The 15048-nt window shown below is 40.1% G+C and overlaps 2 protein-coding genes and 1 long non-coding RNA gene across 3 annotated transcripts; 1 reads left to right on the forward strand and 2 right to left on the reverse strand.

The window, feature by feature from the left end:
- Nucleotides 1-3528: 3528 nt before the first annotated feature.
- Nucleotides 3529-6244, reverse strand: LOC145480334 (uncharacterized). Its single transcript, XM_081458628.1, has 2 exons — nt 5990-6244; nt 3529-4571 (listed from the first exon to the last, which is right to left on the reverse strand). The coding sequence occupies exons 1-2, from the start codon at nt 6239-6241 to the stop codon at nt 4071-4073; spliced, it is 753 nt and encodes a 250-aa protein (XP_081314754.1). The 5' UTR covers nt 6242-6244; the 3' UTR covers nt 3529-4070.
- A 7-nt stretch (nt 6245-6251) lies between these two features.
- Nucleotides 6252-7575, reverse strand: LOC145480711 (uncharacterized). Its single transcript, XR_014048534.1, has 2 exons — nt 6803-7575; nt 6252-6517 (listed from the first exon to the last, which is right to left on the reverse strand). It is a non-coding gene; the product is annotated as an uncharacterized LOC145480711 (long non-coding RNA).
- A 789-nt stretch (nt 7576-8364) lies between these two features.
- LOC145464018 (E3 ubiquitin-protein ligase TRIM45-like) lies at nt 8365-11028 on the forward strand. The gene has a single exon (XM_081447831.1). The coding sequence runs from the start codon at nt 8716-8718 to the stop codon at nt 11026-11028; it is 2313 nt and encodes a 770-aa protein (XP_081303957.1). The 5' UTR covers nt 8365-8715.
- The last annotated feature ends 4020 nt before the right edge of the window (nt 11029-15048 follow it).

A 15048-nucleotide genomic window follows, 5' to 3' on the forward strand; every position in this document is an offset into this window, starting at 1 on the left:
TTCTTTGAATTCTTAACCACTGGTGCAAACGAACTGCTCTAGAAAGTTTACTCTCTTCTGATAGACTTAACAAACCTTTCAATGTAAACCGCTTCACTCTCGACTTATCAAAACTTGCGGCAACTTGACACTTGAGAACACACGGTTTTGTTGGCGTACTACAGCAAACTTTATTACAAGACTGTCCGCGCAGGCAATTTGTGAAGCACTATCTCGAGTTGACATTGGAACAAGTATAAAGGAGGCGATTGAAATCCGGTGCCAGGCCCTAACCCTCAATCGAGACCGTGTTCCTGTACCGATGTATTTTTTCACGTGACCTCCGCCAATGTAGACCTCGTGACAACCAGCACTCAGTGTTCACTTGAGGAAGGCGACGTGACGGTTCCATAGCTTGAAGCATTTCAAATATTTAAACCTGTCATAACCAGGTCCAGTTGGAAAATGCGAGCCTAATGCATTCTATCGTGTGTTTCGTCGTTAATTAAAGTTCCTACACCCTCTGCATTTTTTGTTGGGTGTGGCGAGACTTCTTAATTGCCTTCTCTGGTCCGTTAGTTCTGTGCATTCCTCCCTGCATTTTGTACCCCTGTTAAAGCGCGTTTTCTGGTGTGTTACGCTCTGTGCACGTTTTGCGTTCCTGCGCGCATTTCCTCAGTGTGTTTTCTGGGTTTTTGTTATATATGCAAGACAAAATTACAAGATTTACTAACAGACGCGCACTCCTGAAAATCATGCATTCCTTCCAAGCATGCATGTACTAATCTGTTCTTTGCGTGAGCAGATCATATTAATAATGGAATACTTTAAGATTGAACTTTGGATTCTTCGCCAGTGCGAAAAGAAATAGCGACCACAGTATGTAATAATAAAAGCAATAATATACTTTATTTACCCTAAGTCTACACATAACAGTTCCGTTAGAAATCAGTGGCCCTCAAGCAAACAACTAAAGTGAAATATGAAACGACTTAAGAACATTACAATACACAACAAAGAAAAGCAAAACTTGATCGAATTAAATACAAACGTATCATCGTGACTGCATTGCAATCAAAATGACCCCGTCCGCAAACTATTGCTCATTGGAAAACAGTCCTAAGAAAATACGCGCGCTCATTGGTTAAAAATCGTGTTCCTATTAAATAATTAGATTATGTTTATGATTTCTATCGCGTGATAGTTGACGAAGGCGCAGTCCGAGTCAACTATCACGCGATAGAAAGCGAGAGCGAATAATCTAAATGTTTTAGTATAAATCTACTAGCTGTTCAAAACTTAATCTAAATCCTCTTCGCAGACATTTTTAAAACGCGCAGAATCGGCCGTCGTTTTGTCAACAAGGCCGGGAACACTGCTACGCTACTCACTATCTATCACAGAATAGAGTAGTAGTGAGTAGCGTAGCCAATCAGAGAACGGCATTCGTGATAGAAAGTTGGCGCATTAGCACATATCCCCCTCACCCCAGGACTTCTCAGGCTCAAGATATCAAAACCCCGGCCTTTCTCAGACTTTGAATACCTTTCCGGAAACGAAACACCATTTCTTTCTGGGAAATAGCTTCTTGTTGTTCTTTAATTTTGGCTTTCACCAACCGTCAAATCAGGGAAGCTCAGGACAGTGAAAAGTACTTTCACCCAAGCGAAACTAAAACCTCCATGATTTGTGTGCAACTTGGCCTTGTGGGACTCGATAGCTAGTTCACTTCTTCGAGGACTCGAGGGGATCATAGAAAAAAAGGGCGCGTCCTACACCCAGTGCCTTCATTCTATATCTCTCTTCTGTCTTCCCAGACGTGATCCACGTGAATATAGCAAATGCCTTATGTGTTTTTTTTGTGTTTTTTTTTCATTTGCACTAAGAAAGAATAAAACTCCACAAAATAATACAATGGAGAGTCCCAAATTTATAGTCTTTATAAATAATACTTCTTTTTATTTTCATTTGCAATATGTAACAAATAAAAAACCACTCGGTTTCTGTAGCCCTTTGAAAAACTCACACATTTTAGATCACTTTTCGCCACCATTTTACTATTTAAGAAATAAAAATAAAAAATAAAATAAAAAGCGTGTACCGTGTTTCTATCGAGTTATAGAAACAAGAGTGGGAGTTTGGGAGAACGAGAAATGCTGTGGGAACATGAGCCGCAGGCGAGCGTTTCCACAGCTTTTTCGAGTTCTCCCAAACTTTTACGAGTGTTTCTATAATTCGATAGTAACACGGAGAACATGTTTTCTATTTCTTTTAGAAAACACCGCGACGAAAAAAAGGAAAACAGCTTGTTAACGTTGATTACCAAAATATAAATTCTCTTTGCTCGCGCGTTCATTACGTCAACAGCTCGTCTAGGTCTGTTTCAATCGAGTTTTAGTATAAATCTACCTTTCTCTTTTACAATAGGTTCAGTATTAAACCTCACCTGGCCGAAAAACCCCAGGCTCTGACAACTGAGCAGATCAGTGCGGGGCCAATTAATTTAAGTTGTCTACACATGTATCAAGTATTACAGTCAACACGCTTCGAAATGTATTTACTTGTGATACTTCACTTTGACTCCGCCTTAGGGGAGGCGGGGGGTGCTCCCTTATATCGGCTATATAGGTATGTCCAGCGTACGTCAGAGGGACATTTTGTTTTTGAGACATTTTAGTCAGAAGTAGAGTATCGATTTTGGTCATTTTGGTCTCAAACTGGGTATGGTTTTTGCACTCTAGTCTTGAATTAGGTATGTTTTTTAGAAGTAGTTACGTTTTCATCATTATCGGTAAGACCAGCCACTAAAGCCATTCACAATACCTTTAACATCATTCTGAACTAAAAAACTACGGCAGGTCTGAAACAGGGTATTAATTTAAGGGTCAGGCCATAAATAGGTTAGAAAAATCGCAGACTTTGGTCTAAAATAGGCTAAGTGCTTTGGGAAGCGGGCCGCTCAGCCCCGCCAAATTTTTCAGAAATTCAAAGTATTGTGTGTGAGGCTAAATAAAGCTAAGAGGCAAAAGCATTTGACGCATAATTTTTCCATTTCTGTGCGGGGTAGTCCTTCATTCGAATGGATGCGGCACTCTACGTTTCGTTGTCAGTGACGCAGTATATTTTTCTTTTCAAAAACGACGCCTCATGTGTGACGACAGTTGTGCAATTATTCCTCCACTTTCGCTTGAATATTATGAAGCTAGAATACAAATGCTATCGGTGTTTCCATGGAAACCAGCTCTTGAAATGCCGCGGTATGTCGAAATACAAATTTTCTTATTTTCAAAAGCGCGCTCTAAGAAGTAAAGCTACTGGAATTGTGGCGCGAAATTCGAGAAATTCAACTAAATCTGCAAATGTCGACATCTACGATATAAAGAAAACCTCATAAAAAAGCCATTATTGTGCCTATTTTGCAATATACCAGCGTTAATTAAAACACAATATGATGAATCAGTTACCTTCCACGATATATCGTATCTGTAGTATCGTCCAAACGCACCAAATGCGTGTTCTTTTCACGTAAACAGCCACAGAATAGGGGCGGGATTGCTATTCCTGACGAGTGTTCTGATTGACCAAAATTATGTCGCCGTAGTTGTGATCTTAATCACATTTAAATCAAGCACGGAAACAGATATCTTCGTTTCTCTAGAATAAATCGTTTCAGTAAGACTTAGAAACATTTAAGTCGCCAATTATTTCTACCTGCGTGACATTTTAATTCCCTTTTCTTTCCGCGTCACGAAATAAAATTTAGTTTCGAGAAGTTAGGGACCGTTCATTTTTTATAAGGTAGGGGGGGCTGGTGGGATTTGGGGGGGGGCATGCGAAAAAAAATGGCTTTCGAGGGGGGGGCCATCCCAAAAAAATAAGGGAAAAAGGGGGGGTCACGTGAAATATTTTAGTAAAACTTTAAAATGGGATAATGTTTGAATATCAAAAAAATTGCTATAGAATAAACATAGAAGGCAGGATACAAATTTATTACAAACTTTCCTTCTGCTTTAAAAAAAACGTTTGGCGACAAAAAGCATTTGTAGCTATTGAAAAGAAGTATTTAACACTGTTACTTTCGAATGCAACTTTCACTGGCACTCATCTTCATCTTCGCTGTCGTCGAGTTCTTCGTCGCCGCTTGTGCTGCTATGGGAGTCTCTTTCACCAATGCTGCAAGAAGCAGCAATGCTTTCCGTCAGAGTGTACTCTTCAGGGTACATGAAGGTGTAAACATAATCTCTGACTTCCTGCTCAAGGTTGGTGGTGATTCTGCTTCTTGCAGCATTGGTGAAATAATTCCCTTCCAAGAGCTGTGCGATGTATGGCCCATCTCCTCTAAATAACGACGTGGCATCATCCTCAACTTTAATACACTCTTCCGGGACGGCCGTTCTAGGAGGGTACACAAGGCATTGTGGAAGATCATTTCCTAGCGGATTTCCAACACAGATTCCATAAACTCGTTGGACGTTGTTTTCAGTCAGCTTCCTCTTTCTTTCATTTGACTTTCTGCGGTTTTCTTTTTTCCTTCTCCTTTTGTTGATTTGCTGTTTGAGTATGCCCTTGAATGTGCTGTTATAATTGCTCTTCTTCTTGCTCTTCTTAAGATAACACGCAGACCTATGACCTATAAAAAAAATTGCCATAGCACGATCTAACGGCTCAACTTCACTTAAAATTCCTCCTTATTACACAACATGAAGTGCCCTTCATGAACACGAGTGAAGCGACAAGAAAGGTCGAGTGACCGAACAGAGAACGGCAAATGTACAAATGTCACGAACCGTAGAAGTCGTGTAGGCTAGTCAACCCCATTTCACACTGATATGATTATTATGGACGTGCCCCGTTCTACATCGTGCAAGACATAGCAGCACTCAACTAACGTCAAGGAGCTTAAAGCAAAATATACGCACTCAATGTATAGCATCAACCCCATTTTAAAGAGGGGGTTTGCAAAAGAACATTTGCGTTAAATCAAAATAGCTCCAAATTGCAGATCAGCCATCGAGTGCCTAGAAATCTAGAAAAAATGCCGTCAAAGAAACACACAATAACGAGGTCAAGCTTCAAAAAAGTAAGGATCGAAAAGTACATTACGCCATTGGCTAGCTGTCATAGCCAATAGAAACCAGACATGTTCTATCCGTCACAAGGGTACACACCACGAGAAGTTTGTGCCAAGCCGCAGATTGTCTTGCATTCTCACAGAGGTACGAGTTGCGCTAGCAACTTCAGATGTACAGAGTATTTTAGAAATACCGGCAACTGATGAGATCCACATGGAGGATCGAAACCATGGTCTTGCCTGAACTAAGCCGAACAATGGCATATAAAACACGCAAAACAGTCAACAGGACTTGCGCGTAAACAGCTACATTTGAATCATGTGGTGCCAGAACAACCAAAGGAGGAATAAACCTATACATCGAGCAAGAGAAACATAAGCTCCATCAGATAGCTGCAAGAAACATAAGAATGTCACTAGACAAACGTATAGCTTTCTCAAAGTAAAGCTACGGCGTCTCCGAAGGAAATCGTACGAGAGCAAATATGATATCCGTGATAAGGATCTACCTACTGTGCTTGCAAACAGTTCTAATCACAGCCGGGCCCGGCGTCACAATATAGAATGCAAGTAAGCAACATGTTCACGGTAAATTTCATATTTTGTCCCTCAAAAGCAAATTCATGGAGACTTATAAAAGCATATCTTGCATTAGAAATGAGCCTAAAAAATGCAAAAACACACGGCAAATTACAGGTGTCAAACTCAACGAGTCGACATGCAGATAACACGCAGACCTATGACCTATAAAAAAAATTGCCATAGCACGATCTAACGGCTCAACTTCACTTAAAATTCCTCCTTATTACACAACATGAAGTGCCCTTCATGAACACGAGTGAAGCGACAAGAAAGGTCGAGTGACCGAACAGAGAACGGCAAATGTACAAATGTCACGAACCGTAGAAATCGTGTAGGCTAGTCAACCCCATTTCACACAGTTTCTAGTGCTTCCATGTCCTGCGTGACCTTTGTCAACTTAGCTTCTATACATTTGATCTGTTTTACATTAAAACTGTGGGCAAATTCTTCGCCCTGCTTTAAAGCAAGCTCATTGGACTGAAAGAGTGTGGAATCGTGTTCCTTTACATCTTTCAATATGACATTCAACTTTTCCACCATTGCTCTGTGCTCTTTGATGGAGAAGTTCAGTTTTCTTCCATCACTGGGCTTCAACTGGTACCCTGGCATGGAAAACTCATTCGCCCTTTCTGAACAGCCAACCACACTTAGAAAGATTGCTTCTTTCGCTTGTAAGATGTCAAACTGCCTGGATCGTTATGCTGCAAACCTTTTCTCAAACGACTCGTCGCTTTCGTCATTATTGCGCATTTTGGAATGAGCCTCTTTCATGATGCTCAAGTAGTAATGCGCTCTTTTCCCGATTGGATTAACAATATAGCCAAGGCTTGTTTTCCGGAGACCCTGAGGTATGGTTGTATCATCAGCAGAGGAGGAACTAGTGACCTACCAGAAAAGGAAAGGCGATTTTTTTTATTTATTATCTTGAACTGATATTATTGAATGATCATGGTTCGTGTAACCATTTAATGTTGTATTCGTGTAGTGAAATGTAGACCTGAGTCAAACGATATATTAAAAGACGCATACTATTTTAAAAATGTTCAAACAGTTTTAGGTGCTATCTTTACAATAGGAAAATACAGAAGTTTCTCATTATAAAAGTGAAGCATACATGCGTTTTTAATGTCCAGATAAAAATAGGAACTTTGACAAGAAATTAACACTTACCGGCTCATCTTCTTGTACTTCAACAGCTTTCTGTTTTACCTGCACAGGGCAACATTTATACATGCCTATCACTAGAGTAGAGGTAAAAACCTTCCAAATAAAGACATCTGTAAATTAAATGTAAGAATGTGTTTCACACAACACATCAACAGATTTCCAGTTTTTTCACAACACTTCGTACTTGGTTTAGTATCACAATGCAGGCGCAAGGAAAGACTTTGTTCCAGGCCACTGTTACTTCCGTAAGATTGAGCAGTTTATGAATGAGCACTATGAGGAGGGGGAGAACTACAGGGAGTTTCTAAAGTTGTCCTGTCAAGAAAAGGTAGGAAAAATTTGTTCTTTTTGTTGTGAATGGACTGGACCACCCATAGAAAGATACCCTAAACCAGTTCCTGACCATTCCTGCCTACCGGAATACCGCTACCTCTCCTACCAGAAGACCCCAAAAGAAGGGCGTGATCCAGATGACTGGCAGCCAAGGGTCCAAGCGAAGAAAGAGCATGGAAGTGGCAGGCTGGTTTTTATCTGACCCAGAGAGCGTTGCTCTATTTGCAGGTAAGTTTATTGTCAAATCAAAGTTTGTGGTGGATTATCTTCAGCATCTTGAAGTGCTGGAATTTAAAAGGAAAAAGAGAGCAGAAGAAAAGGCAAAGTTAAGTAAGGACGCAAAAGATAAATCATATGAGGATTATCCTTGGACTGAGTTGTGCGAAGATCTAACCAAGCTTAAAAAGCTACGTATTCCAGAACTAAACAAGTACTTGAACCACCACGGGCTGAAGCAGCATTTGAAAAGCAGCAAGAGTCAAAAAGTAAAGGCAATTGTAAGATATCCATGCTTGCAGCAGAAGAGTCTTATCAGAGCTGGCCAACCAACACTGAGAAATGCAAGGACATTGACACAAAATAACAACAGGGCAAGTGCGGACAGCAGTGAAACGGCTGAAAGTGACAATGATGAGTATGACAGTGATGCCATTGACTCTGGGGGAGAAGATGACTCAAGTGACGTCATTCTTGCATTCATCAATTCAGATGAGAAAGATGCCAATGAGAGGCCAAATGCCACACGCTCAGGGCGAGCCATAACTAGGAGACCCGAAATTGACTTCTCTTTCTTTTGATTTGTTTTTTAAACAACAGCTCCCTGTAGTAGAGGGATTGTAAATGTTGTCTTCATAGTGAGCACAATAACGTGAAGTAGGGGGATGATAGAGAAATGTTTAAAAAGTTGAAATCTAAATATTGTTTGTTCAAATTTTTTTTGTGGGGGGGAGGGGGGTCATCCCAAAAAATGACCGCTATAAGGGGGGGCCATGTGAAAAAATTGGTAAGCTGAGGGGGGTCATGCGATTTTTAAATGGTGCTTCCCAAATCCCACCAGCCCCCCGTCCCTCATAAAAAATGAACGGTCCCTTACTTTTGCTGAACATGTTTACCCTGTGAATTACAAGCGTTTACCCTGATAACATTCATACTCACTATGTCAATAAATCACTCTGAAACGGAAAACAAAAACTGTCCTAACTGCTTCCATCGGCTTAAGATATCGCATTGGTGGTCAAATCGCGTGGTGTGGCGGTGTCTCTACTTCGAAAATATATTTCTTTTTGACTATCACTATCAAGTCCAGTTCGCAGTTATCTTGTGTAAGATAATACGGAGAAACGAGAGTTTCACTGAAATGTCGCAAATGACACATTTTGTTACGATGCACCGAGTTTTGGCTGAAATTTTGCTGCCGTATTTACATTAAATATTACGAACTTTACTCTGATTGGATATTACAAATCACTATGTACATAGTTCACCCCTGAACTGAAAACAATACCGTTTCGTTTCTGAGGAAACGAAACAAAAACACGCGATCGTCACGTGATGTCTGTACACAAAGAAGCCAAGAACACATCATGGCTTCGCGTTTGTGTTGGGAAGATCTCGAGGTAACAGCAAAATGTCCAGTTTGCTCGGAAACGCTTAAAGATCCCAAGACTTTACCTTGCTTGCACTCATTCTGTCTAATGTGCCTCGATAACTTGGCACGTATTGGTAGAAGACAACATCAAGACGAAATTAGCTGTGTCATTTGTGAGACATCGATTCCAATCCCGGAAGAAAACACATTCAGTGATTTTCCCACTTCGTTTCACTTGGATCGATTCAAGGAGATCTTGACTGTGTTTAAAGGACATCAAGCGGCGAAGAAGTGCATGAATTGTAACGAAGGGAAGATGGTAATTTCGTACTGTTTTGTTTGCAAAGATTACCTTTGTTCTTCCTGCGAGAGAGCTCACCGCCGCTTAAGGGTTACCAGGGATCACAGAAATGTTTTGCTTGAGAAAGGACATCTGGAACATCTTTTAGAAGGACCAGTTATGTGCGAAAAGGAGGGCCACGAAGGAGAAGAATTACTTCATTACTGCGACGAATGCAACGAATGTATTTGCCCCATCTGTCATGATGACCGCCATTCGCAACATGATGTAGTTGACATTAAACAGGCTGCTCGAGAAGGAAAGAAGCGACTTGATAAGATTCTGAAGAAAGCAGAAGACGAAATCTCAGCGAGTAAAGATGAGATTCAAAAAAGTGAAGATCTCTTCAAGAGTAGAACGGAAAAACTTCACGCAGCCCGTAAGAACGTGAAAGCAATTGTGAAGAAACTAATTAAAAATTTGAAACAGCACGAGAAAGCAGTGTTGACAAGGATCAACGACATTTCTAGACATCAACAAAAACATCACGAAAGAAAACAACGAAAACTGGACTTGTTCGCAACGCAATTAACAAGCCCAGTGGAACACGGTAGATGTGTTCTGAAAAGAAACATTGACATGGAAATTGTGAAAGAACAGAAATCGATTATTGGTCGCTGCAAAGATCTTCTCAATTCGAAAGAAACAGAAGCACTTGTTCTTCCTTTTGTAGATTACGCTGTAGACGAAGATCTATGTCATAGTGTTTTAAATCGTAGTCCAGGGCAGTTAATTGTCAGTAACACCGATCCATCACAGACCGAGGCAAGCGCAGACGGTTTAACAGAGCCTGTTGTTAGAAGGGAAACAAAGATTTTAGTTCTCACAAGAGATTCAAAAGGGAAACAATGTTATCATGAGAACGACCAGGTGAAGGTGAGAATTCAGAGCCCACTGGGTAAAGAATTAGAAACGGAATTCGCAGATGAAAACGATGGCAGATACAAAGTTACGTTTACCCCCAAACTCGCTGGCCAACATGACGTCATGGTTAACGTTAATGGACAACCGCTGACTGATAGTCCATGGAGTGTTCAAGTAACTCCACATCAGTACCAAAGAGGGTGTAATCTAGGAACTAAAATTCATGATCAAGAAGTGGGAAAGCTTTCATCACTACATTCCTTGTTTCACGGAGACGGAAAACTTGTGTTACCACGAGATGTTGCAATTAGTCAAGTGAATGGAAATATTGCTGTTCTAGATCGTTGTTTTGGAATACAGATGTATGATGCTAATGGGAAGTACCTTCGTCGGTTTGGAGAAAGATGCTCTGGCAAGAGACTGAAACTTCCTCAGTCAGTGGCATTTTCCATTTCTGGAGACGTCGTCGTCATTCATCGTGCGAAAATTACTCTGTGTACTGTGGGTGGAAACTTCGTGAGGTATTTTATGAGGCACACAAAGGACCCACATTCGGTATCAGTGGCACGTGATGGCCGCGTGATCGTGTGTGACAGCAATGATGCTCTTGTTAAAGTTCTCTCACCCAATGGAGAAGCGTTACTTCAGAGCCTTGGTGATCCATACGAATATGGCTCCCCTTCTTTCGCAATTCATCACCAAGACAAATTTTTCGTTTCTTATGGCGAAGAACACTGCGTATCAGTTTTCAACGATGATGCAACTTTCCTCTACGATATTGGCGCTGAGGGGGACACTAATGAAAAGCTGACGGCCCCACTGGGGCTCGCTGTTGACAAGTTCGACAATTTAATTGTATGTGACAGTAATGCCGGTCGACTGCAAGTTTTCACACTGGAAGGGAGATATGTTACAACCATCACTGGGTTCGAGTCCCCTCAGTTTGTTGCCGTGTCTAAAGATGGACATTTGTATGTAGCCGATAAAGGAAAGAAATGTGTTCATGTCTTGCATTCAACAACAATCGGTACATTCATTTGTAGTATAAGTCTTCATGTAAACCATGTTGCCATTCAGTTAACCGAAACAGCAGTTGAAAATTAAAGTTGTAGCAGATAGCTATAGGTTCGGTTTAAGTTTTAGTTAATGAGGTGTAAAGTGACGGGCAGTAACATACTTTTAATGCTAAACTTTTCTGAACTTTCACACCATTAAAAGTCATTGGGATCGGTCGTGCTTGAACAGGTCAAAAAGAATGCTGGATATAAGGCTCAAAATGCTCTTAAAGGTGTCAAATTTTTCTCTGAGCCCCTCTTCAGTCGAAGAAGGGCTAAGCCCGAAACGTTTAGTTTATCTGAGAATGGTAGGTTAGAGGCTAAGGTTAAGAAACCTAGCCTGAACACGCAATCGGATTCCATCCGCGCGAAACTATTTGTTTAAACAAATATGTTAATGAACAATCACACCTCTCACCGCATATATAACACTGTTGAACCATTATTTTCTTTTCACTTGATAATGATGTCATGACGACATCGAAACGTTGTGTAAAATTTCTATCGCTCATTTTTATTTTGAAATGTTAAAAATTAACCCGTCATAAACTTAAAAATCATAGGCACATGTATTACAGGACCAGTCACAACAACACAATGTTGGAACCACAGCCAAATATCGGACCGAATAAGATCACTTTTCCCTATTTACTTGAAAAAGCGCCGGTGCGCTCATTAAATTTTTGGACGTTTTCGTGGGACGTTTATTCAAGAGCAGCGGGGATTGAACTAAATACATTTTAAAAAACAATTCGGGTTGTCACCAATCGCCAGTGACTTTAATATGCGATTTTTGACGTTGTAAGATATCAGAGATTTTGTTAGGGCTGTTGTTAAGTTTCTGCGTTTCCCTACAGCTCTGCGTGTACTTTAAAGTTTACATATCCGAGCCAAAGCCCTAAATTACCCTATCTATTCCTTTATTAGACTAAGACACAAGCCGAGCTCCGAGCGAGAAACATGTCCGCAACCCTCAAAACCCGAGTGTGAAGAGCGTAAGGCAGAGGAGCCTACGCTAAGAAAGTCCTTTCTATTTTCTTACGGTGAGTCATTCTCGGAACAATTAGTTGTCATCAGAAACTATGTTTTATTTGACCCATCCAATAGTATCTATTCACTTACGTGATTCGTATACAACGTTTCCCAGATTTCTGCCTCCGCTACTAGCGCCCAGTTCTTCCTCTGCATCGACAAATTCGTCCAAAGACACCTGAGCGGTCCTTACACGTAAAAACATACTGCTGATTCCGGACGATGTATGGCAAAAAAGCTTGTTTTGCGAGGCCCAGAAGAGAATTTCTTTCTCGGGAAGTAAACTTGAGGAGAACAACAACTAAAACAATGCTACCGATTATCACTAGGACGTAATACTTGAAACACATCAGATTTGCTGTTAGAAGAAATTGTCAGGCACATAGTTACTAATTTAGCCCCTCCTCCACTCCCTTAGTCTACGTTTTTTACTCTCCCTAATCCACCTTGGCTTAGCGCTCAATTTTTCGCCGCGGTCAATCGCTTCGGGTCACGTGATCCGGAGCGAAAACTACTCCGGGCCGTTTGTCTGGGATACGTCACCGAAATCAATTGACCGCGAAGGCCTGGGAGAAAGCCATTCAGGAACTAGGCAACCAAATACCCAAGACACCCCAGATGAGCTCAAGATTATTCCAAGGAAACTCGGGAGCCTCATACCGAGAGACTACCCGAAAGACTTACGGGATACCCCAGTTACCACGAACAGATTGTATGAACATGGAGCACTGAAATAACCAGAGACCAACCTCACTGATCGAAGTTACATCAAATTACTCTAGATGATTCAGATCCGACGAGAAAGATGGCAAAATTGAAATCTTAATATTGCAATGTCTGAAAGTGAAGAATGATCATCGCAGTAAATTTTCCAATTTAAGCAATTGGAAAGAAGAAGCCTAAAATAATCAGGGCTTCAACGGGATTCGAACCCGTGACCTCCGCGATACCGGTGCGATGCTCTACCAACTGAGCTATGAAGCCACACATTGGGAACGAGGTCAAGTAATTGAGTTCATGTCTTCCCGTGAGGAATGACATGATATGAAGTATATATGAAATAATTCATATTTGAACTGCGGTTGTAAATGAAAGTGAAGAATGGTCACCGCAGTAAATTTTTTTCAGGCTTCTTCTTTCCAATTGCTTAAATTGGAAAATTTACTGCGATGATCATTCTTCACTTTCATTTACAACCGCAGTTCAAATATGAATTAATAATAATAATAATAATAATAATTTATTTCTAGCGCATTACATTAAAAAATCTCAATGCTCTTACAGAATAAAAATGAGAAAAACGATAACGAAACCAATATAAGGAAAGTATATTTACAATGGATGATAAAATACTAAAATTCATTAAATACTAAAATTCATCATAAGATACTAAAATTCATTGTAGAAATACTAAAGATCATTATTAAACAAAAACGTTTTAAGCTTAGTTTTAAACGTATCCACTGATGGGGCACTTCTCACATCAACTGGGAGGCTATTCCACAGTGCTGGCGCACAAGATGAAAAAGCGCGTCCCCCGTAGGTCTTTGTCCTAAACACCGGTATGTGCAGTCCCAGGTGATCATTATGTCATATATACTTCACATCATGTCACTCCTCACGGGAAGATATGAACTCAATTACTTGACCTCGCTCCCAATGTGTGGCTTCATAGCTCAGTTGGTAGAGCATCGCACCGGTATCGCGGAGGTCACGGGTTCGAATCCCGTTGAAGCCCTGATTTTTTCAGGCTTCTTCTTTCCAATTGCTTAAATTGGAAAATTTACTGCGATGATCATTCTTCACTTTCATTTACAACCGCAGTTCAAACATGAATTATTTCATATATACTTCACATCATTGCAATATCTGAAAGCCACAATGATCTTCCGCATTTAATAATATTGATTGGTTTATTTGTAAGAAACTAGGTTATTTTGTGTATGAAGCATTGCATATAAGAGAAACTTGTAATTCTATTTAATTTAATGTGATTAGTGGCATTCAGTGTTACCTTTAATTTTTTTTCTTTTGTTTATTTTATATGTTATTTAAGGTAATACCATCCATATATATGGGAATACCAATAAATTGTTGCTGTTGCATACAGACTGAGTTGGCACAATAATTTTCAAGCAAATGAAATAACGCAGGAGAACTGGATAAACCTGCCAATTACCGATACACGAGCAAAACTTTAATTTACTTCTCGGACATACAAACAAAATCTTATCCCCATCGTCCCACAGGGGAAATGGTTGGCCCCATCAAAATTATTTTGCATGTAGTGAAAAGCCCCCAGCCTGCTGAACTAGAAGAGATGTTATCTTGTTTCTCGTTAAGACGTCGTACTGGAATGATAAATGATATAGAAAACGACAAAAAAGTAGTAAATTGATGGAATTTTAATTCAAAATAACAATAGATGTAAAAATGGAAACGTCAATGTTTTTAAAAAGAAGACATTTGGCTTAAGCTTCATTTGATAACGCAACTACTATGACAAAGTCAAACGATAAGGAGAATGTCAGTACCGTAGTACCTGTCTTTATTTCTTCTCAAAACAAACGTCAAAAACTCACAGTTCACAATGGGCTCAAGCTCAAAAGGCACACATCTACCGCACGGCCTGGGTCGATGAACGAAGTTACAACAACTTGATTAAAACTCTTCGCTTCCATCAAAGGCATACGTGTATGAATGTATACGTGAGAGTGAGGTTTTCTTGAAAATTGCAAAGGGTATTAAGTTCCAAATGTTTCTTTGAATAGCAAAGGCGAAATGTTAATTTATTATTATTATTATTATTATTTTTTTTTTTACTATTGCATACAATACTAACATTACTTACACTACTAAGACTTCTTACAATACTAACATTATCTACAATACTTACATTACTTACAATACTAATATCACTTACGCCACTACTGACCTTACTTACAATACGACCGTTACTTACACTACGATTACTACTAACACTACGATTACACACAACAACTACTGCAGATGCTCTGCCTACACAACTGATAATACG

This window comes from Orbicella franksi, chromosome 1 (assembly GCF_964199315.1).
Source record: "Orbicella franksi chromosome 1, jaOrbFran1.1, whole genome shotgun sequence".
Taxonomy (NCBI): domain Eukaryota; kingdom Metazoa; phylum Cnidaria; class Anthozoa; order Scleractinia; family Merulinidae; genus Orbicella; species Orbicella franksi.